This window comes from Artemia franciscana, chromosome 16, assembly GCF_032884065.1.
Source record: "Artemia franciscana chromosome 16, ASM3288406v1, whole genome shotgun sequence".
In the NCBI taxonomy this organism is placed as follows: Eukaryota; Metazoa; Arthropoda; class Branchiopoda; order Anostraca; family Artemiidae; genus Artemia; species Artemia franciscana.
The window spans coordinates 5356790-5374007 of NC_088878.1; the positions used below are offsets into that span (position 1 = coordinate 5356790).

The 17218-nt window shown below is 35.6% G+C and overlaps 1 protein-coding gene across 1 annotated transcript in view; it reads right to left on the reverse strand.

The window, feature by feature from the left end:
* Positions 1–15402: 15402 nt before the first annotated feature.
* Positions 15403–17218, reverse strand: part of LOC136036950 (putative fatty acyl-CoA reductase CG5065) — a 63515-nt gene continuing 61699 nt past the window's right edge. The window contains exon 8 of the mRNA XM_065719339.1: positions 15403–15643. Coding sequence (XP_065575411.1) covers positions 15490–15643 — 154 coding nt within the window. The 3' untranslated portion in view covers positions 15403–15489. The remainder of the gene's footprint in view (positions 15644–17218) is intronic.

Here is a 17218-nt window from a genome sequence, read left to right on the forward strand (position 1 = left end):
AAGGGATGAAGAATTCCCCGTTATTTTATTTTTTTGTGCACTCCCTGTTGTAAAACTCCTTGAAGAGAAGTTCCAACAGTTTAAAAAAAATGATCCTCGCTAAGACAATCAATTTATCAGTACTACTGCTCGTGCATTAAATCTGGTGCAAACGATGAAGAGGCAGAACATTAGCTTTATGACTATTTTGAATATTTATTTTGTTTAAAGAAATCTTTAATGTAATATGTAAAATTTTCAAGTACAGTATTCATGCTCTTGCTCGAAGTCATTTTTTAAAGCTTGCCTTTCTAAGAACTAAATCTAATTAAGATCAAAATAAAATCACGAGTGATTGTGGTTTGAAATTACAAGGCTATCCCCCCTCCCTTCTTCCAAGAAAGTATTCAAAAGCTACATATAGTGACATATCACACGAAAGAATAGTCTGCTTGTAAAAAAGGTTGTGACTAAAAATGACCAATTGACTGATCAATTTGCTCAAAAAGTTATAAAAGAATTAAAATCTCTGAAAGAAAACTGCAGAATCACTCCACAATTGTACAGCAAATTTCTTCCTCGTGGTGTTTTTTGCTCAAAGTTTTATGGATTACCAAAATTGCACAAACAAGGAATTCCTCTAAGACCCATTGTAGCTAGTACAAAATCACCTGCCTCAAACATTGGAAATAGTTGTGCACTGCACTTAAACCATTGCTTCACTCCTAAAAATCTTATATAAAAAATTCAGTTGATCTTGTAGAAAAATTGAAACAGATAAACATTTCTGAAAATTCCATATTAAGCAGCTTTGACATAGTTTCCATGTATACTAGTATTGATGTTTCAAAATCTGAACAATTATTACAAAATAAACTGGAAAACAATTATCATCTAATCGAAGAGTCAGTGGTAGGTCTAGACATTGATGTTCTCATGCATTTGGTTAAATTATGTAACAAATATTCCATGCACTTCCAGTTTCGAGATTCATATTACAAACATGTAAGGGGCCTTCCTATGAGAGCACCTCTATCAGGCCTACTCGCAAATATTTTTGATAATCTTGAAAATTGGGCCCTGGATTCGTATTTTCTTAATCATATGTTTGGGGGACGTTTCATGGACGATGTAATTTCAGTTTGGAATTATGGCGAAAGTGGACTTAAAGGTTTTCTAGACCATTTAAATACTTACGATAGAAACCTGCAATTTACTCTAGAGACCGAAACAGATGGAAAAATACCTTTTTTAGATGTATTGATAATACGCAGTGTGAATAAACCTGATTTTACGGTTTACAGAAAACCTACGCATAATAATAGATACCTTCACTTCAAATCTAACCATCTTCCACAGGTTAAAAGAGGTGTGGTAATATCTCTTGTGGATAGTGTACTTAATATCTGTTCAGAGCCGTATATTTAAAAAGAATTAAATTTTATTACAGAAATACTTTTTGGCAACGGGTACCCAATTTCTCTCATAAATACTGTTATTGTTTTAAGATTAAACATGCATTCTTCTAAAGCCATAAATCCTACACCAGAAAACGATTCGAATAATCCCACAAGCACGATTTACCTACCTTATATTCCGAAAATTACTTCAAAACTGAAAAAAAGTTTTTTTTAAAAAATCTAAAAAAATAAAAATATTTCTTTGAACAGAGACTTGGGGGAATACTCACTAAATTATTTACACTCAAATTTAATTTAAAATTATCTAACAAAATATTTTACTAAACCGATTTATAATAGTATTGAACCACTTACAAAACGAGTTTAGTTCGCATCTAGCATTGATTCAATGCAGTCGCATTTCGCTAGCTCTAATAATTGGTGACGTGTGATTATTGGCACGAGTATTTTGGATGCTCGGATATTTGGATATTTTTTAAGAGTACGGTTAAGAAATCAAATAGCAGGTCCTGCGTTTCACTGGGCCACCCGTCAAACGGTGATTGTCACTGCTGACGTGGGCCTGCCCCACTAACAGGTACGAGTTTCAAACAGCCTGTCTTGATCAAACAGACTCTTAAAAAGGGACTTAGAACTTTCAATGTCTAATCATCTGAGTCCCCTCCGAGGTTTATACGACCATTTCTTAAACTTTATTTGCCCCCAGGGCATAATTTACTACCCTTACCCCAGGCTTTGGGTGTGATTGGTTATGCTGACCCCAAAGTTTTTGTTATTTGATCTTTGGACAATTTCGGACAAACTGGCAATGTTAAAATTTTGATCGGATGCATTTGGGCAAAAGAGGGTGTGAGTAGGGGGGGGGGGGGTAGATTCCCTGCCCCGACCCCTTTTGACTCAGAAAAAAGTAAATAGAACTTTGAATTTCCAATCAAATGAGCCACCTCTGAAGCTTATACGACCTCTCCTACACAAAAACTTTATATGCCCCCGGGCTCTGGAGGTTTGGTAGACCCCGGAGTTTTTAATAGCCGATATTTGAACTATTTTTAATAAAATGGCTATCTCAAAATCTTTATCGGGCGGGTTTGGGAAATAGGCGTGAGATGGCGCTAGTTGCTCGCCGATCTCTTTTGACTCATAAAAAGTGAGCTATAACGTTCAATTTCCAGTCAGACGAGCCCTCTGTGAAAATTATACGAGCACTCCTTCTATAAAACCATGTATGCCGCAAGGGCATAACTTGCAACGTTGCCCCCGAGCCCTGGGGTGTATTTTCGATCAAAAGTTTTTGTTACATGATCTAGTTGCCGTCCGATCTCTTTTGACTCTTAAAAATTGAACTAGAACTTTCAATTTCCAACAAAATGAGCCTTCTCTGAAGTTTGTACGAGCATCCCTTCTATAAAAACCATATATACCCCCATGACATAACTTAAAACGCCCTGCCTCAGGCCCTGTGGGTTTCTCTTGACTTCGGAGTTTTTGTCATATGATCTTTGAAATATTTTTAACAAAATGGCTATCTCAAATTTTTATCGGATGTGTTTAAAAAAAGGTTTGTGGAGGCTAGCTGCCCTCTGATCACTTTTGACTCTTAAAAAGGGCACTAGAACCTCTGATTTTCAATCGAATGAGCTGCCTCTGAAGTTTGTACAATTACTGCTTTCATATGATGTGCCTCTGAAAAAAATAATAATAAACATTGGAGCCGTATGACTTTTACTGTAGGCATCCCTATAGCGCTGCCTCTGATATTTCAGACAAATCCGAAGCCATTCAAAAAAGTTAGGAAGCTGTTCATATTGTTGTTCGCCTATGTCTTCAACAATTCTATCGAACTTGAAATGTGTTTATCCAAAACGTCTGTCTTTTCTTTTCCTGACATTGTCGTTGTTGATGCTATTGTTCATTCGGTTAAAACACGTTTTTTTAACTGAAAGTAAAGAGAAACATTAAAACTTAAAACGAACATAAATTATTCCGTAAGTACAAGGGCCTGTCCCCTCCTCAACGCTCGACTCTTTACGCTTAATTTTGACTCTTTCTCACAAATCTACTTTATAAAACAGTTAAAAACTTTAGCGTAAGGAGCGGGGCGTTGAGGAAGAGACAACCCCTTGCATATACAGAATAATTTCTGTTCATTTTAAGTTTAAATGTCACTCCTTATTTTCAGTTCAGAAAACTTTTTTTTTTCTGAACGTTTTTGAATTAATGCACGTTTTGAATTTGGATCACCGAACATAAATAATTAAAACGAAATTTGCATATTACCTTTACTTTTTTTTAACTAATAATAACCATATAATAATGTAAGTTTGATTTTTGTTCCAGTTGTTCAAGAAGGGCTTCTGAATCTCAAAAGCTCTTTAATTAAAATAATAACCTCTTTTAAAAGTTAAATAAGAAATAAGAGCGTAAAAGCGACCTATTGAGGAGAGGCAATCCATCTCATATACGTAATATTTTCTGTTCGTTTTAAGTTTGATTGTTGCTTCTTATTTTCTTTTTGAAAAAAAACTTGTGTTTTTATTTTATTGCTGATCATTTTTTTTAATGTCTGGAAATCCAGCTCTCTCTCCATGGAAAATGTCCATCCCCCCGAGAAATTTCTACATGGAAATACCCTCCCACGTAACTTAAATTAGTGATATTTGTGGAACTAATATTGTAAAATAGTAACGAAACGCGAAAGAGGTCGAAACTAGTTTTATGAAAATGAAGTCATATGTTGAGCAATTTTCAAATGACTGAAATGAATGATATAAAAGATCTTTCAAAGATATACGTAATAATTTATGTTCGTTTTAACTTTCAACGCTATTCTTTACTTTCAGTTGGAAAAACTTGTTTTTTTTTATTATTTTATAACAACCACAAGTCACGAACCTTCAATATCTTCTGTTCATTATCACATAAAAATTATAGTTATGAAGCTGCTCAAGGTAAAATTAAATGCCAAGATATTCTCAAACAAATTATTGCTAATATCGGACATTATTTAACAAAATCCGAACTTTAGCAAAAAGAGCAAGGTATTGAGGTGGTGGCAAACCTCCTCATATACATAATATGAAGGGTTTCGCCCCCTCGTAAATGCCTCGCTCTTTACGCTAATCTTCGAATTTTGTTCCAGTTCTATAAGAATGACCCCCGAATCTCAAAGGCCGTTTAATTAGAATAAATAGCTCTTTTGTAATTGCTAAAAAAAAACTTTCGCGTTGACAGCGAGGCATTGACGAGGGGACGCACCCCCTCATGTACGTATTTTTTTCTGTTTGGTTTTAAGTTTTAATTTTAGTCCTTAATTTCTTTTGAAAAAACTTGTTTTTTATTTGATTTCTGATTATTAAATAAATAATGCTGGGAAATCCATTCTTCCCCCATAAAAATATCCCCCATAGCCCTCTCCCCCTATCTTTCCCCTCACCAGAAAGAATTCCCCCTTAAAACTTCTGCATACCTCCCAATAACCAATACTAGGCTATATGTAAATAATAGGCAAAGTTCATAACTTGCTGCCCTTCCCCTGGGACTGTGGGGGATTAAGTCGTCCTCGAAGATATAGTTATTAGGTATTTCAACTATGCTGAACAAAATGGTCATATAAAAATTTTGACCCGGTGACTTAGGGAAAAATGGGCGTGAGAGGGGGCCTAGGCCTCCAATTTTTTGCACTTAAAAAAGGCTCTAGAACTTTTAACTTCCGTTTGAACGAGCCCTCTTGAGAAATTTTAGGACCACTGGGTCCATATAATCATCCCTGGGGAAAAAAGCAAAAAAATAAACACTCATCCGTGATCTTTCTTCTGGCAAAAGAACAAAATTCCACATTTGTGTAAAGAAGAGCGTGAAGCCTCTACTGTAAGGTTCTCTGATATGCTGAATATGATGGTGTAATTTTCATTAAGATTCTTTGCCTTTTAGAAGGTGTTTCCCTCTTTTTTCGGAAATAAGGCAAATTATTTCAGGCTTGTGACTTTTGATGGGTAGGACGAAACTTAATGAAACTTATATATTTAAAATCAGCATAAAATCCAATTCTTTTGATATCTCTATTGGTATCGAAATTCTTTTTTTTTATAGTTTCGTTTTCTATTGAGCCAAGTCGCTCCTTACTTACAGTTCGTTACCACGAACTGTTTGATTTAAAGATATAACCACTTACTTGGATTTTTCTTGCATCATTGTTGCTACACAAAAGCTGTTTAGCCATTCAAGCTAGAAACATAATATATTGTAGATGATTTTTTGCAACCTTGTACAGTAATGTAGGTAATAACCCCTTACCCACCCCCCCAAAAAAAACAACAACACAAAAGTTGAATTCGAAGGATGTCAGGTGAGGACCTTCTTTCCAAATAACACTTTTTTGAAGGAGCCATTTATAAGGGCGGAAAGCCCGAACTACCAATTGTAGTAATCGGTGTGAGCGGAGGGAGATAACTTTTGCAAGATAAAGAGCCGGCAAAATTGATTTCGGTCTATTCAAAATCGAGTTTTTTAGTGTGTGGTGTGTTTCAGATAAACTAGTTAAGCTAGATGCAGGAATAATTTTACTTCCTGAAGGTTTCATACAACAATTAAATTAAAAAAACAAGTTTTTTAAACTGCAAGTAAGGAGCGACATTAGAAAAGCTAACGGAAATTATTCCGTATGTAAAAGGGATTGACCCCCTCCCTCAACGCCTGGCTCTTTACGCTAAAGTTTGACTCTTTCTCTAAATTCTACTTTTTAAAACAATAAAAAGAACTTCCATTTCCGTCAGAATGAGCCCTCTTGTGACATTCTAGGACAACTGGGCCAATACGATCACCCCTGAGAAAGAAAGAAAACAAAACAAATAAACACGCATCCGTGATTTGTCTTCTGGCAAAAAATACAAAATTTCACATTTTTGTTGGTAGAAGCTTGAGACTTTTACAGTAGGGTTCTCTGATATGCTGAATCTGATGGTGTGATTTTCGTTAATATTCGATAACTTTTAGGGGATGTTTCCCCTTCTTTTCTAAAATAAGACAAATTTGATGGTGTGATTTTCGTTAAGATTGTATGACTTTAAGGGGGTGTTTCCCCCTATTTTTCAAAATAAGGCAGATTTTCTGAAGCTCGTAACTTTTAATGGGTAAGACTATACTAAACTAAGACTTTTCTTGATGAAACTTACATATTTAAAATCAGAATTAAAACGTGATTCTTTTGATGTAACTATTTGTATCAAAACTCCGTTTTTTAGAGTTTTGGTTACTATTGAGCCGGGTCGCTCCTTACTTTGAGATAGAACTTACTGATGTCTCAGGTTTTCCCATCCCTTATTTGTTCTTTTTTTTCTGCCTATTGTGAAAATTACTAAACTGTTATCTGACTTGCAACCAATCAAATTCCAATGTTCAGCTGTTGTCGATTAGACATGTGAAAAAGCTAAATTCTCTTTAAATCTGGTCGTAATGTAGAAGGAAGTCAACAGTCTTTAGATATTCTGGTACAACCCTCAAGGAGCAATTAAGCCAATGAGAAAGAAGGAAGTCTTGTTACGTATTTCAATGCTATAGGAAATAGAATTCGCTTTCAACCTAGGAGAATCGCGTTAAGCATAATGAATCTTCTTCTGAATCGATTCTGGTATGGATAAAACCCCAGTTACTCGTCTAAGAGGGGTGTATCAAATACCATGTAGTTCTGGAAATTATTAAATTGGTCGAACCCACCAAAATTTAGGAACAAGATTACAGCAACACAACAGAAAGTATTGAAAAAGCATTAAAATCCAGAAATAACTCCATATCTTTCGGTTCAGCTTTAAGCAATTATATTTTTGAAAATCCAAACCTTTGTGTTCTATTTGACGAAACAATTCTAATTAGCAATGACCTAGGAATCAAACAAACTGTCCACGAGGCAATCGAAATCAAACCAAACTTAAATAATAATACATCCCTAAATAGAGACTTGGGTGAATACACAATCAACCCTATGTACGCAAAATTAATTGCAGAAAATAATCTAATTCAAAATAAAACAAAATAGGAACGAATAAAAACAAGCCTAATCCAAAAAGAACTACAAGATTAGCTACAGAGAAGGCAAATATCAAACAGTTCGTGGTAACGAACTGAAGTAAGGAGCGACCCGGCTCAATAGTAACCAAAACTCTAAAAAATGGATACCAATGGATACCAATAGCTACATCAAAAGAATTGCATTTTAATGCTGATTTTAAATATATAAGTTTCATCAAGTTTAATCTTACCCATCAAAAGTTACGAGCCTGAGAAAATTTGCCTTATTTTAGAAAATAGGAGGAAACAACCCCTAAAAGTCAGAAAATCACACCATCAGATTCAGCGTATCGGAGAACCCTATTGTCGAAATTTCAAGTTCCTATCTACAAAAATGTGGAATTTTGTATTTCTTGCCAGAAGGCAGATCACGGATGCGTGTTTATTTGTTTGTTTGTTTGTTTTTTTGTTTGTTTGTTTTTTTCCCCAGGGGTGATCGCATCGACCCAGTGGTCCTAGAATCTTGCGAGAGGGCTCATTCTAACGGAAATGAAAAGTTCTAGTGCCCTTTTTAAGTGACCAAAATAATTGAAGGGCACTTAGGCCCCCTCCCACGCCAATTATTTTCCCAAAGTCACCGGATCAAAATTCTGAGATAGCAATTTTATTCAACGTAGTCAAAAAACCTTATAACTATGTCTTTGGGGACAACTTACTCCCCCACAGTCCCCGTAGGAGGGGCCACAAGTTACAAACTTTGACCAGTGCTTACATATAGTAATGGTTATTTGGAAGTGTACAGACGTTTTCTGGGGAATTTTTAGGTTGAGGGGGGGGGGAGGTTGATAAGAGGAGGATATGTTGGGGGAAATTTCCTTGGAGGAATTTGTCATGGGGGAAGAAAAGTTTCATGATGGGAGCGCAGGATTTTATAGCATTATTTAAAAAAAAAACAGTGAAAAAATAAATATGAAAAAGTTTTTTCAACTGAAAGTAAGGAGAAGCATTAAAACTTAAAACGAACAGAAATTGTTACGCATATGATGGGCTCACCTCCTCCGAATACATCGCTCTTTACGCTAAAGCATTTTTAGTAATTTCAACTATTTATTCTACGGCTTTTGCGATTCAGGGGTTATTCTTAAGGAATTAAGACAAAATTTAAGCTTTAGTGTAAAGAGCGAGGTACTGACGAGGGGTGAACTCCTTCATATACGTAATAAAAACATGAGAATACTGAAGTTCGTTACGTAAGCTAATTTGATACGTATATCTTTTTGCTAATAAAAACATTCGTAAAAAATTAAAAGTTCAAGTTGCCTTTTTAAGTAGCCAAAAAATCGAAGGGTAACCCGCTCCTTTTTTTCTCAAAATCATTCGATCAAAACTACGAGAAAGCCAATTAGCCAAAAAATAAATATTCAAATTTCGTTTTAATTATTCATCTGCGGAGAGCCAAAATCAAAACATGCATTGATTCAAAAACGTTCAGAAATTAAATAAAAAAAAAAAAAAATTAACGGGAAGTAAGGAGCGACATTAAACTTAAAACGAACAGAAATTACCTCGTATATGAAAGGGGCTGCTTCCTCATCAACGCTCCGCTCTTTACGCTAAAGTTTTTTACTGTTTTCAAAAGTAGAGTTAAGAGAAAGAGTCAAACTTTAGCGTAAAGAGCGGGGTGTTGATGAGGAAGCAGCTATTTTTTTGGGGGGGGGGGAGGGGAGGGTTACTTCTGAACTTAAAAGAGAAGCAAAGTTTTTACTTAACTCACTAACTCTTTGTGGGTTTTATTAACAGAAAAAAAAATGTTATGTTCATTTTTCTATATATTTTCACCAAAAAAATAAGCAAACATTACTTCTCGTTGCAAAAAAATATACTTACGAACAACGGTACTAAAATAAAAAAAAAAAAAATTATTCTTGTTTGATGTTATTGTTACACAAACCCATACACAAACATGTTCAACTTATCTGTGAAATGAAGATTCTTTCTTTTGTGAGTACTTCCAATACTAAAAAAAGAATCTATCCGCACTGCTGTTAATTTAATTTTTTGTGGAATTAAGATCAGTGAAACTTTTCACCTTGCCTAGGTTTCCAATTCCAGCCATTAGGACAAAAGGAGTGTCCTAGAGGGCCAAAATGTCCAGGGCCCATCCGTCTAAAATAACTAGGTTGAGCAAGTTTGCTTGAATATCGAAAAGGGAGGGGGGATACTCCTGAGGGAGGCAAGTGACCTTGATGAAAATTAAACCACTAAGCTCGGCAAACATGTAAATTTTCTTGCAGTTTTCAAGCTCCTATCCATAAAAATACGAAATTTAAGATTTTTTTGAGAAGGAAGGTCATGGATTTGGTAATTATTTGTTGGTTTGTTTTTTGTCAGAGGTCATCGTATCGGTCCAATAGCTCTAGAAAACAAAGAAACGGCTCATATGAAAAAAAAACTTACAAGTTCTATTGACCATTTTAAGTAGGCAAACATTTGTGCCTGTAAAGTGGCTTTTTCTGCAATTATGTGCCTCAAAATTATAGTTTCGTTGTAGAAAGGCTGAGTTACTATTAATCAAAATTTTTTTTGACGGCCAATAGGCTGAAAATAATCAGAAGACCACACATTGAGCTTCGTAGCTTCAGAGGCAGTAACTTTGTAGCTCAGAGGTAGTATATACGTATATCTTAGACACACTAATTTTTGAGACATGAACTGCAGAGGAACTTTGATTTATCCTAAAATAGTTTCGCTCACCGCTTTGAAAAGCAGGCAGGTCAATTGTACCCTAATCACAGATTACATGCCGCATGTTGGTATTACTTAAAAGGGAGAGAATATGACAGGAAAATTATTGCTGATTGGTAGGTGACTTGAAGCCTGAAATCTAGTAATAACACAACTTTTAGAGTTTGGCAGTATTTCAGGGAAGTACAACGTAAGGCCAAGAAATAACCTGTTCCCTTAGATACGCATGTATGTCAAGTTATGCTTATTTTCTATTGGAAGAAATTGTGCACACACATTAGAGAGCATATCTGCTCGACTACTAAGAATAGATTGCGCTTTAAATAAACCGCCAATTTGACCCCTATATTGTAGGATTCACAAGCCCGGCGTACTTTATCATAGAACATATCGGAACTAGAATTACAACAATCAGTGGGTAAGTAACCTGAGGCATTGACAAAGTCTTGTATTTTGACTACAACAAAATACTCGATTTTGGAATTTCTCTTTCTGAAGAAGGACGGCATTACCACCACTAGGCTGACCCACACTAGAGGATTTAGCAGCATGCCAGTAAGCAGCTGTGGATGTGTCAATGTTTAGTAGGTTAAGACTATCCATGGTAAGCAGGTGCTAATGTAAACATTGCAAGTCAGGTTAATACTAAAGTGTTATTTCCCTTGTATTTTCCGAAAACCGGATTCGACCCTTTGTGGGCTTCTGATAGTGATTTTTTTGAAATAAATATCTTATCTTATCTCACGTCATCAGGTTCACAAAGTACTTGTATAAGTGGGAGTTTAAGTCAGTGGTTCCCAACCTTTTTCGGTCCGCTTACCCCTAGTCAAGGCCCAAAAAGTTTGCGTACCCCTTTCTTGAGAATCGTTGTTTTACTTTTTTCTTAACTAAAATCAGATTTTCAAAAACACGAGATTTATTGTCCAATATGACGGTGATTAAATGTACGTACAAAATCAATGAGAAACTTGAGGCTGCTTTTTTGCTAAAATATTATCAAATCTTGGCTCGATGTCACTAACGGCAATTATAAGGTCATTTTGTACACTCAGTCTGTTTCTGTGTTTGTTTTTGATCAATGACGTTGCCGAAAATGACACTTCACAAAGGTAAGTGGATCCGAATGGTAACAAAGCAGACATGGCGATTTCACTTAGTTCCTTGTATTCTCCTTTCACCTCCAGCCAAAACTGGGAAACAGTTACATTTTGGAATTTCAGTTCTAAGGCGCGATCACTGGCAAGTTCGATCAGATTCTCTGTAAGCTTGTCACTAAGACCAGAGCTTGAGGTCACGTCTTCAACAAATGGATTTTGGATCCAATCCTGCGTTCTATCTTGGTTCATAATCGATGGGAAATATGACACAAGTTCATCTCGCAACTTTGTCAGATGCTCCCGAATACAATCACAGATTGTGTTGAGGTTATCAATTTCACTATCGTCCGCAAACTTGTCAAGGGTCGGGAAGACACTAACGCTGTTTCTTTGAACCTTTTTAAGCCAGAACTCCAATTTCTTGATGAAAGCACACATCTTCGAATTCAGGGAGAGTTCGTCCGTCCGGAAACCTTGCATTGACAGATTCAAGTCATTCAGTTTGTCGAAAATATCCGCAAGATAGGCCAGCCTGCAGACCCAGTCCTGGTTTTCAAAAAGTGAACTGAATGCAGATTTTTGCTCCAGAAGAAACATATGAACTTCTTGTCGAAGCTCGAAAAGTCTGTTTAAAATCTTCCCACGAGACAACCAGCGAACTTCTGTGTGCAGAAGTAAATGTTGATGTTCTGAACCCACTCTTGGCACAGCAACTTGAACATTCTTGAGTTCAGTGGTCGGGCTTTGATGAAGTTGATCACTTTTACAGCCTCGTTGAGGGTCTCGTGCAGATGTGCGTTCATCCTTTTCGATGCAAGAGCTTGCCTGTGAATGATGCAGTGCAACCACTTCACCTTTGGATTTTTCTTCCTTATCCAGGCCATGAGCCCATTATTCTTCCCTGTTAGGGCGGCAGCTCCATCACTGCAAACTGATAAACACCAGTCCCACAAGATGCCCCCTTCTGCGAAGAATTTGTCAATCACCTTGAATAGTTCTTCTCCTGTTGTTCTTGACTGTAGGTTTTGACAAAACAGAATATTTTCTCTTATGTCAGAACAATCTTGATATCGAACAAAGACGATCACCTGGGCTTCACCTGACACATCCGTGCTTTCGTCAAGCTGTAACGCAAACATCTTCGTCAACTTTATTTGCTCAATAACCTGCATGACAATATCGCTTGCAATGTCTTCTATCCTTCTTGAAATGGTATTGTTCGACACAGGTATAGACTGAAGGGCAGTAGCAGTTTTCGTGTCCAACATTATTTCACTGACTTTCACTAGTGCTGGTAATATCAGACATTCGGCGATGGTGTGCGGTTTTTTCTGTTTCGCAACTAAATATGAAACAGCATACGAAGCCCGGAGAGCCTTTGAAGAAACTGATGCCACTTTTGCAATTTCCAAACAGTTACTAGCGAATGCTTCTTGTTTACGCTTGAAAAACTCTATGGGCTTACCGACATGAGAAGGGTGCACAGTACTGAGATGCCGGTTCATATGCGCAGGTTTCATGGAACTGTTGGCCAAGACTTGACCACAAAGAACGCACTGTGCATTCACTGGATCAGACTGTGTCGCACTAAATCCGAGCCCTAGGTATTCTGACAAATATCGACGCACTTTGACCGATGATTCGTCATATTTCTTCTTCTTAGGTGCAGGTTCAGAGTTTTGGGTACCACCATTCGGCTTCTTGTTATTCCTGATCAGGAATCTATCCATCTTTGTTTGCAACCACAATTCACGAACTTCGTGTTTCAACAGATGACAAGATACTGAACCCGCTGAGTTTAAATCGAGACCTTACGGCTATGGAGAAAAATTAGCGGGTTACTGAAAGCGAAAGTTTTGAAAATGAGTCTGAAATTACGTACAATGGGTTATGTTATCTGATTTTGTGGGAAATGTTGGAACTGAGTCAGAAACAAGTTTTAAAGATGTAGACTAAATTAATTTTGGGACCTTCGCGTACCCCCTGCGAGGGTTTCGCGTACCCCCTGGGGTACGCGTACCACCGGTTGGGAACCACTGGTTTAAGTTACACCTCCATGATAATAATATATTCCGTGACGTTATTCTGAGACCGGCATTTATTTCGTCAGACGTAAAACTAGTTTACTACACAGCATTTATAACTGAAGCGTGAGTGATGGGTCTGATATCAAAGGGCATAATTGACACTGTATTAGCAGGGGGATTGCGGCTACTTAAATGTCTCTCTTGTGCACAATCAGAGCAGAGAACATAAGCTTTACAAGCAGTAGAAATATGACCATAAGCTTGAGATTTATAAAAATGGCAAGATTACTAGATAAGGCTAATTGCTCTTCAATTTTACTCCAATTATATTCAATAAAAACAACATTCAGTATGACAGTAGTCAAGTCATCCCGACGTGAAAATTCTAGTTTGAAAGATCTGTTAGTTCCAATGCAAAAAGCTGTCACAAAATTGTTAACTAAGATCTCAAGTTCATAATTGGAGATAAAATCTGGAACAAAACGAGTAATACCACAGTACATAAGGGCTTCTAAACGGGGTTCTAAAGACCAGTTTTTGGTCATAATTGCATCCACTATGTGGGTCGCTACATTCTAGTCACTGACAAAGAGTTACCACAAGACTTTACCAGGCATTAATTTACTAGCTGCTATTTTAGTCTTCGCAGAGGTAGTTACTGAGTTCCTTGCGCTCCAAAAGTTCCCTTATTTATTTTGGTGGATAAGTTAGACGGTTGTAAGGGCAACACAAGCGGGTGGGATGCATATTCTACAACGTTTTTCAAAAAGCTTTGCGTTTTTGTGTTTGAAAAATCTATGTTATTTTGCGCAAAGATATTTTTATTTACAAGGTATGGTAGCACTCATTTCTTCAGAGAAAATGGGCACTTCGCCCGGTTCATACATCACAATTCAAGATAGCCTATTTTTTCGCAGTACACTTTTCAAGTATTTTCATGATATGTTGTCATCCATGGATTTCTTACTTTCGGTAGGATGATTAGAAGCATTTGCAAAAGCCCATAAAATTTTCTTAGACTCAAATATCTTTTCGTTAAAAAAAAAAAATAAAACAATAAAATGTAGTAACTCGAGTCCAACATAAAAGTTCAATAATCGGCAACGTAGTAATTGATCAGTATACATTTTGGACATAAACATCAGGAATAGCCTGGTAACAGCAGGTGAAGCCAAAACTTCAATTCCATAGGTAATGAATTAGCTAATAATCAAAGCGCAAAGTAGGGACAGAATTCGTCTTCTAAGATTGAAACATAATTTTCAACACGAAAATTGATGAAATACAAATATGCATGAATAAGGGAAGAATTGGGACCCTCTCACCTATTCCCAACGATTTAAAAGTTACCAAATACCCATAGGTAAATACTGTGCGCGTGGCAGGCTCCCTCTCTCTTCTGCTTCACGGCTTGAAAGATCTACAATTGTTGATGCACCTAATTGGTGATGCACTATCTGTTATAATTACTATTAGCCCTTTGATATAGATGTCGTAAAATATGCTTTAAAATCTGCTTTCTTTATTTTCAAAAATATACAAACTAAATGAGATCTTTTTCTCGAAACATTACAATGTAAAACTTAGCTTCGCTCCTAAGTTTGACTTTTTGTCCCACTCCTTTAAGAACGACTGCTCAAACACAAGGGCCATTTAGTTTTGTGTAGAATTTCGTTTTTAATCCACACAAAACATTGGCGTAGAAATTGATGGGTTGAGGAGGGGGTAGCTCCCTCTTATACAGAATAATTTCTGTTCCCTGTTCAATCCCAGATCCTGAACAAATATTATTCGTGTTTGATGAAAATTAGACTTATATTCTCCTTCTGCCTTCTTGTTCGGCCGATTATTCTCAACGGCTCCCATTCCTTTTTGTTCTAACTAGCGCTCAGTTACATATATTCTTAAATCGATTTTATTTAACGTATTTAATACTGATTTTGCTATAATTTTAAACAAGTTTACAATAGCCCAGAGTCAACTTTGGAACATTACAACTAAAAACCAGATAATAATTTGATATTAACTGTGCAGAAAATAAGAAAATTAATAGTTTGACAATAAAACTGCATCTTGATTTTGTAAAAAAAAGAATTGAAAAGAACAATCAGAAGAAAGGTACAAAAACAATACACAAAAATTATTTATTTTACAGTAAATAGCGATTACAATGATCCGAACACTTTTTGTAAATATATAAATGCGAGTATTATATCTTCAAAACAATTTACTTGTCAATGAAACAAAATATTTGGCTGCAGTAGACACACACATTTGCCAAGCTGTACGCGCTGTCTCTGATCGTCTTAGCAGAGTCCGGGCAACGAGAACTGCCACTGCCAGCCTGAAGCTAAACTGCACTAAAAGCATCCTGGAAGAGAATAAGAAAGTTTTAAATATAGCACGCTACCATTAAAAACCAATAGAACACAGATGGCAGGACTTAGAAAGCAAAAATTTCAAAATAATATAGTTTATCAATGATATTTCATTTAATTTGGTGCTAAATTGATGATAAGCTAAGCTAAACTAAATTCTGGGGCTAGTTTTACCACGGAACTGCTGGTAACTTATTTTTTCACCAAACCTGATCCTTCTAGTCAAAATCCCTATGCCTCATATACTAGTTTTCGATATCTTCGGCTAAATTTTATTATTCTTTTTATAAAATGTATAAAGCAGACAATTTTTCTCTTTTCTCTTTTCCATACATAAAAATTGCTTTTCTAAAAACTGTTTGATATTCCCATATGTCGAAATTCCTAATATTAAAGCACAAGCAATAGTTATTGATATTCCGATGTGGCAAAATTTTCCCAGTCTTTTAACAAATACTTTCTCTGTACATAGGCCAAAAAAACAGCTAAAAAGGCTAAAAAATAACGAGAGAAATATCATGGCTAATATATTTCTTGGATAGTTCATTCACGTATTTCTTGATTTTAATTTCTTAACAAGCAGAATTTTTCAGACTCCGATTTTGATAACTAAATTTTGTTTCTCATTTTTAATTGAACATCAGTAGTTCCAGTAAAGTAAATAAACATCATTAAAGTAAATAAAAACGTAAATAAAGTAAAAAATGAATATGAAAATAATTTATTCTCTTTTCCATACCTAATACTTTTCTAAAATCGTTTAATATTCCGATGTGCCAAAATTTCTAATGTTAAAAACACAAGCAATAGTTATCGATATTATGACGTGAAAAATTTTTCCATGTCTTTACAAATACTTTCTGTGTACACAGGCCGAAAAGCTAAGATTTGAAAAGCTGAAAAATTTAGAAATATTATGCTTAAGGTAATATAATACTTTATATCCTGGATAGTTCAATAAAATACTACTGGACGTTAATTTCTTATATACCAGAATTTTTAATAATTCAATTTCGGTAATTAAATTCTGTTTCTAGTAATTTCGTGAATACCAACAGTTCCAGTGAAAGTAAACAAAATTAAATACCAAAAGGATACAACAGGAATTTGACCCCGATTTCATTTATATTATGTTAACAACAAGTTTAGTCCGCTCCTTAACACTGATAATGAAATTTTAAGTGCCAGATGAAGATAATTATTTTAGTTAATAAGTTTTTCCAAGATGTACTATAAGTATCCTTACTAAAGGATTCCGAGGCAAATAGTTTAGTAAACTGCATAGCAACATAAATACCGAGTATCTGGATAAATTCGTTATCCTTGACAACTTATATTACTGATGATTCTTCACAATATTTCAGTTGTTGCAACGGCATTTTATTTTATTTTAAATGTACGCTTTTTGCACTTTGTTACTCTTGCCATCTAAAGAACATATCATAGACAAGTTGTGCTTCTCTTTATATTTGGTTGCCATTTTGAGGTGTGCCACCATAACATTAAGCTGGCGCTTAGTTTGAAAAGATCGTAGTTTTGATAACAGTAACTATTATATATAATATCAT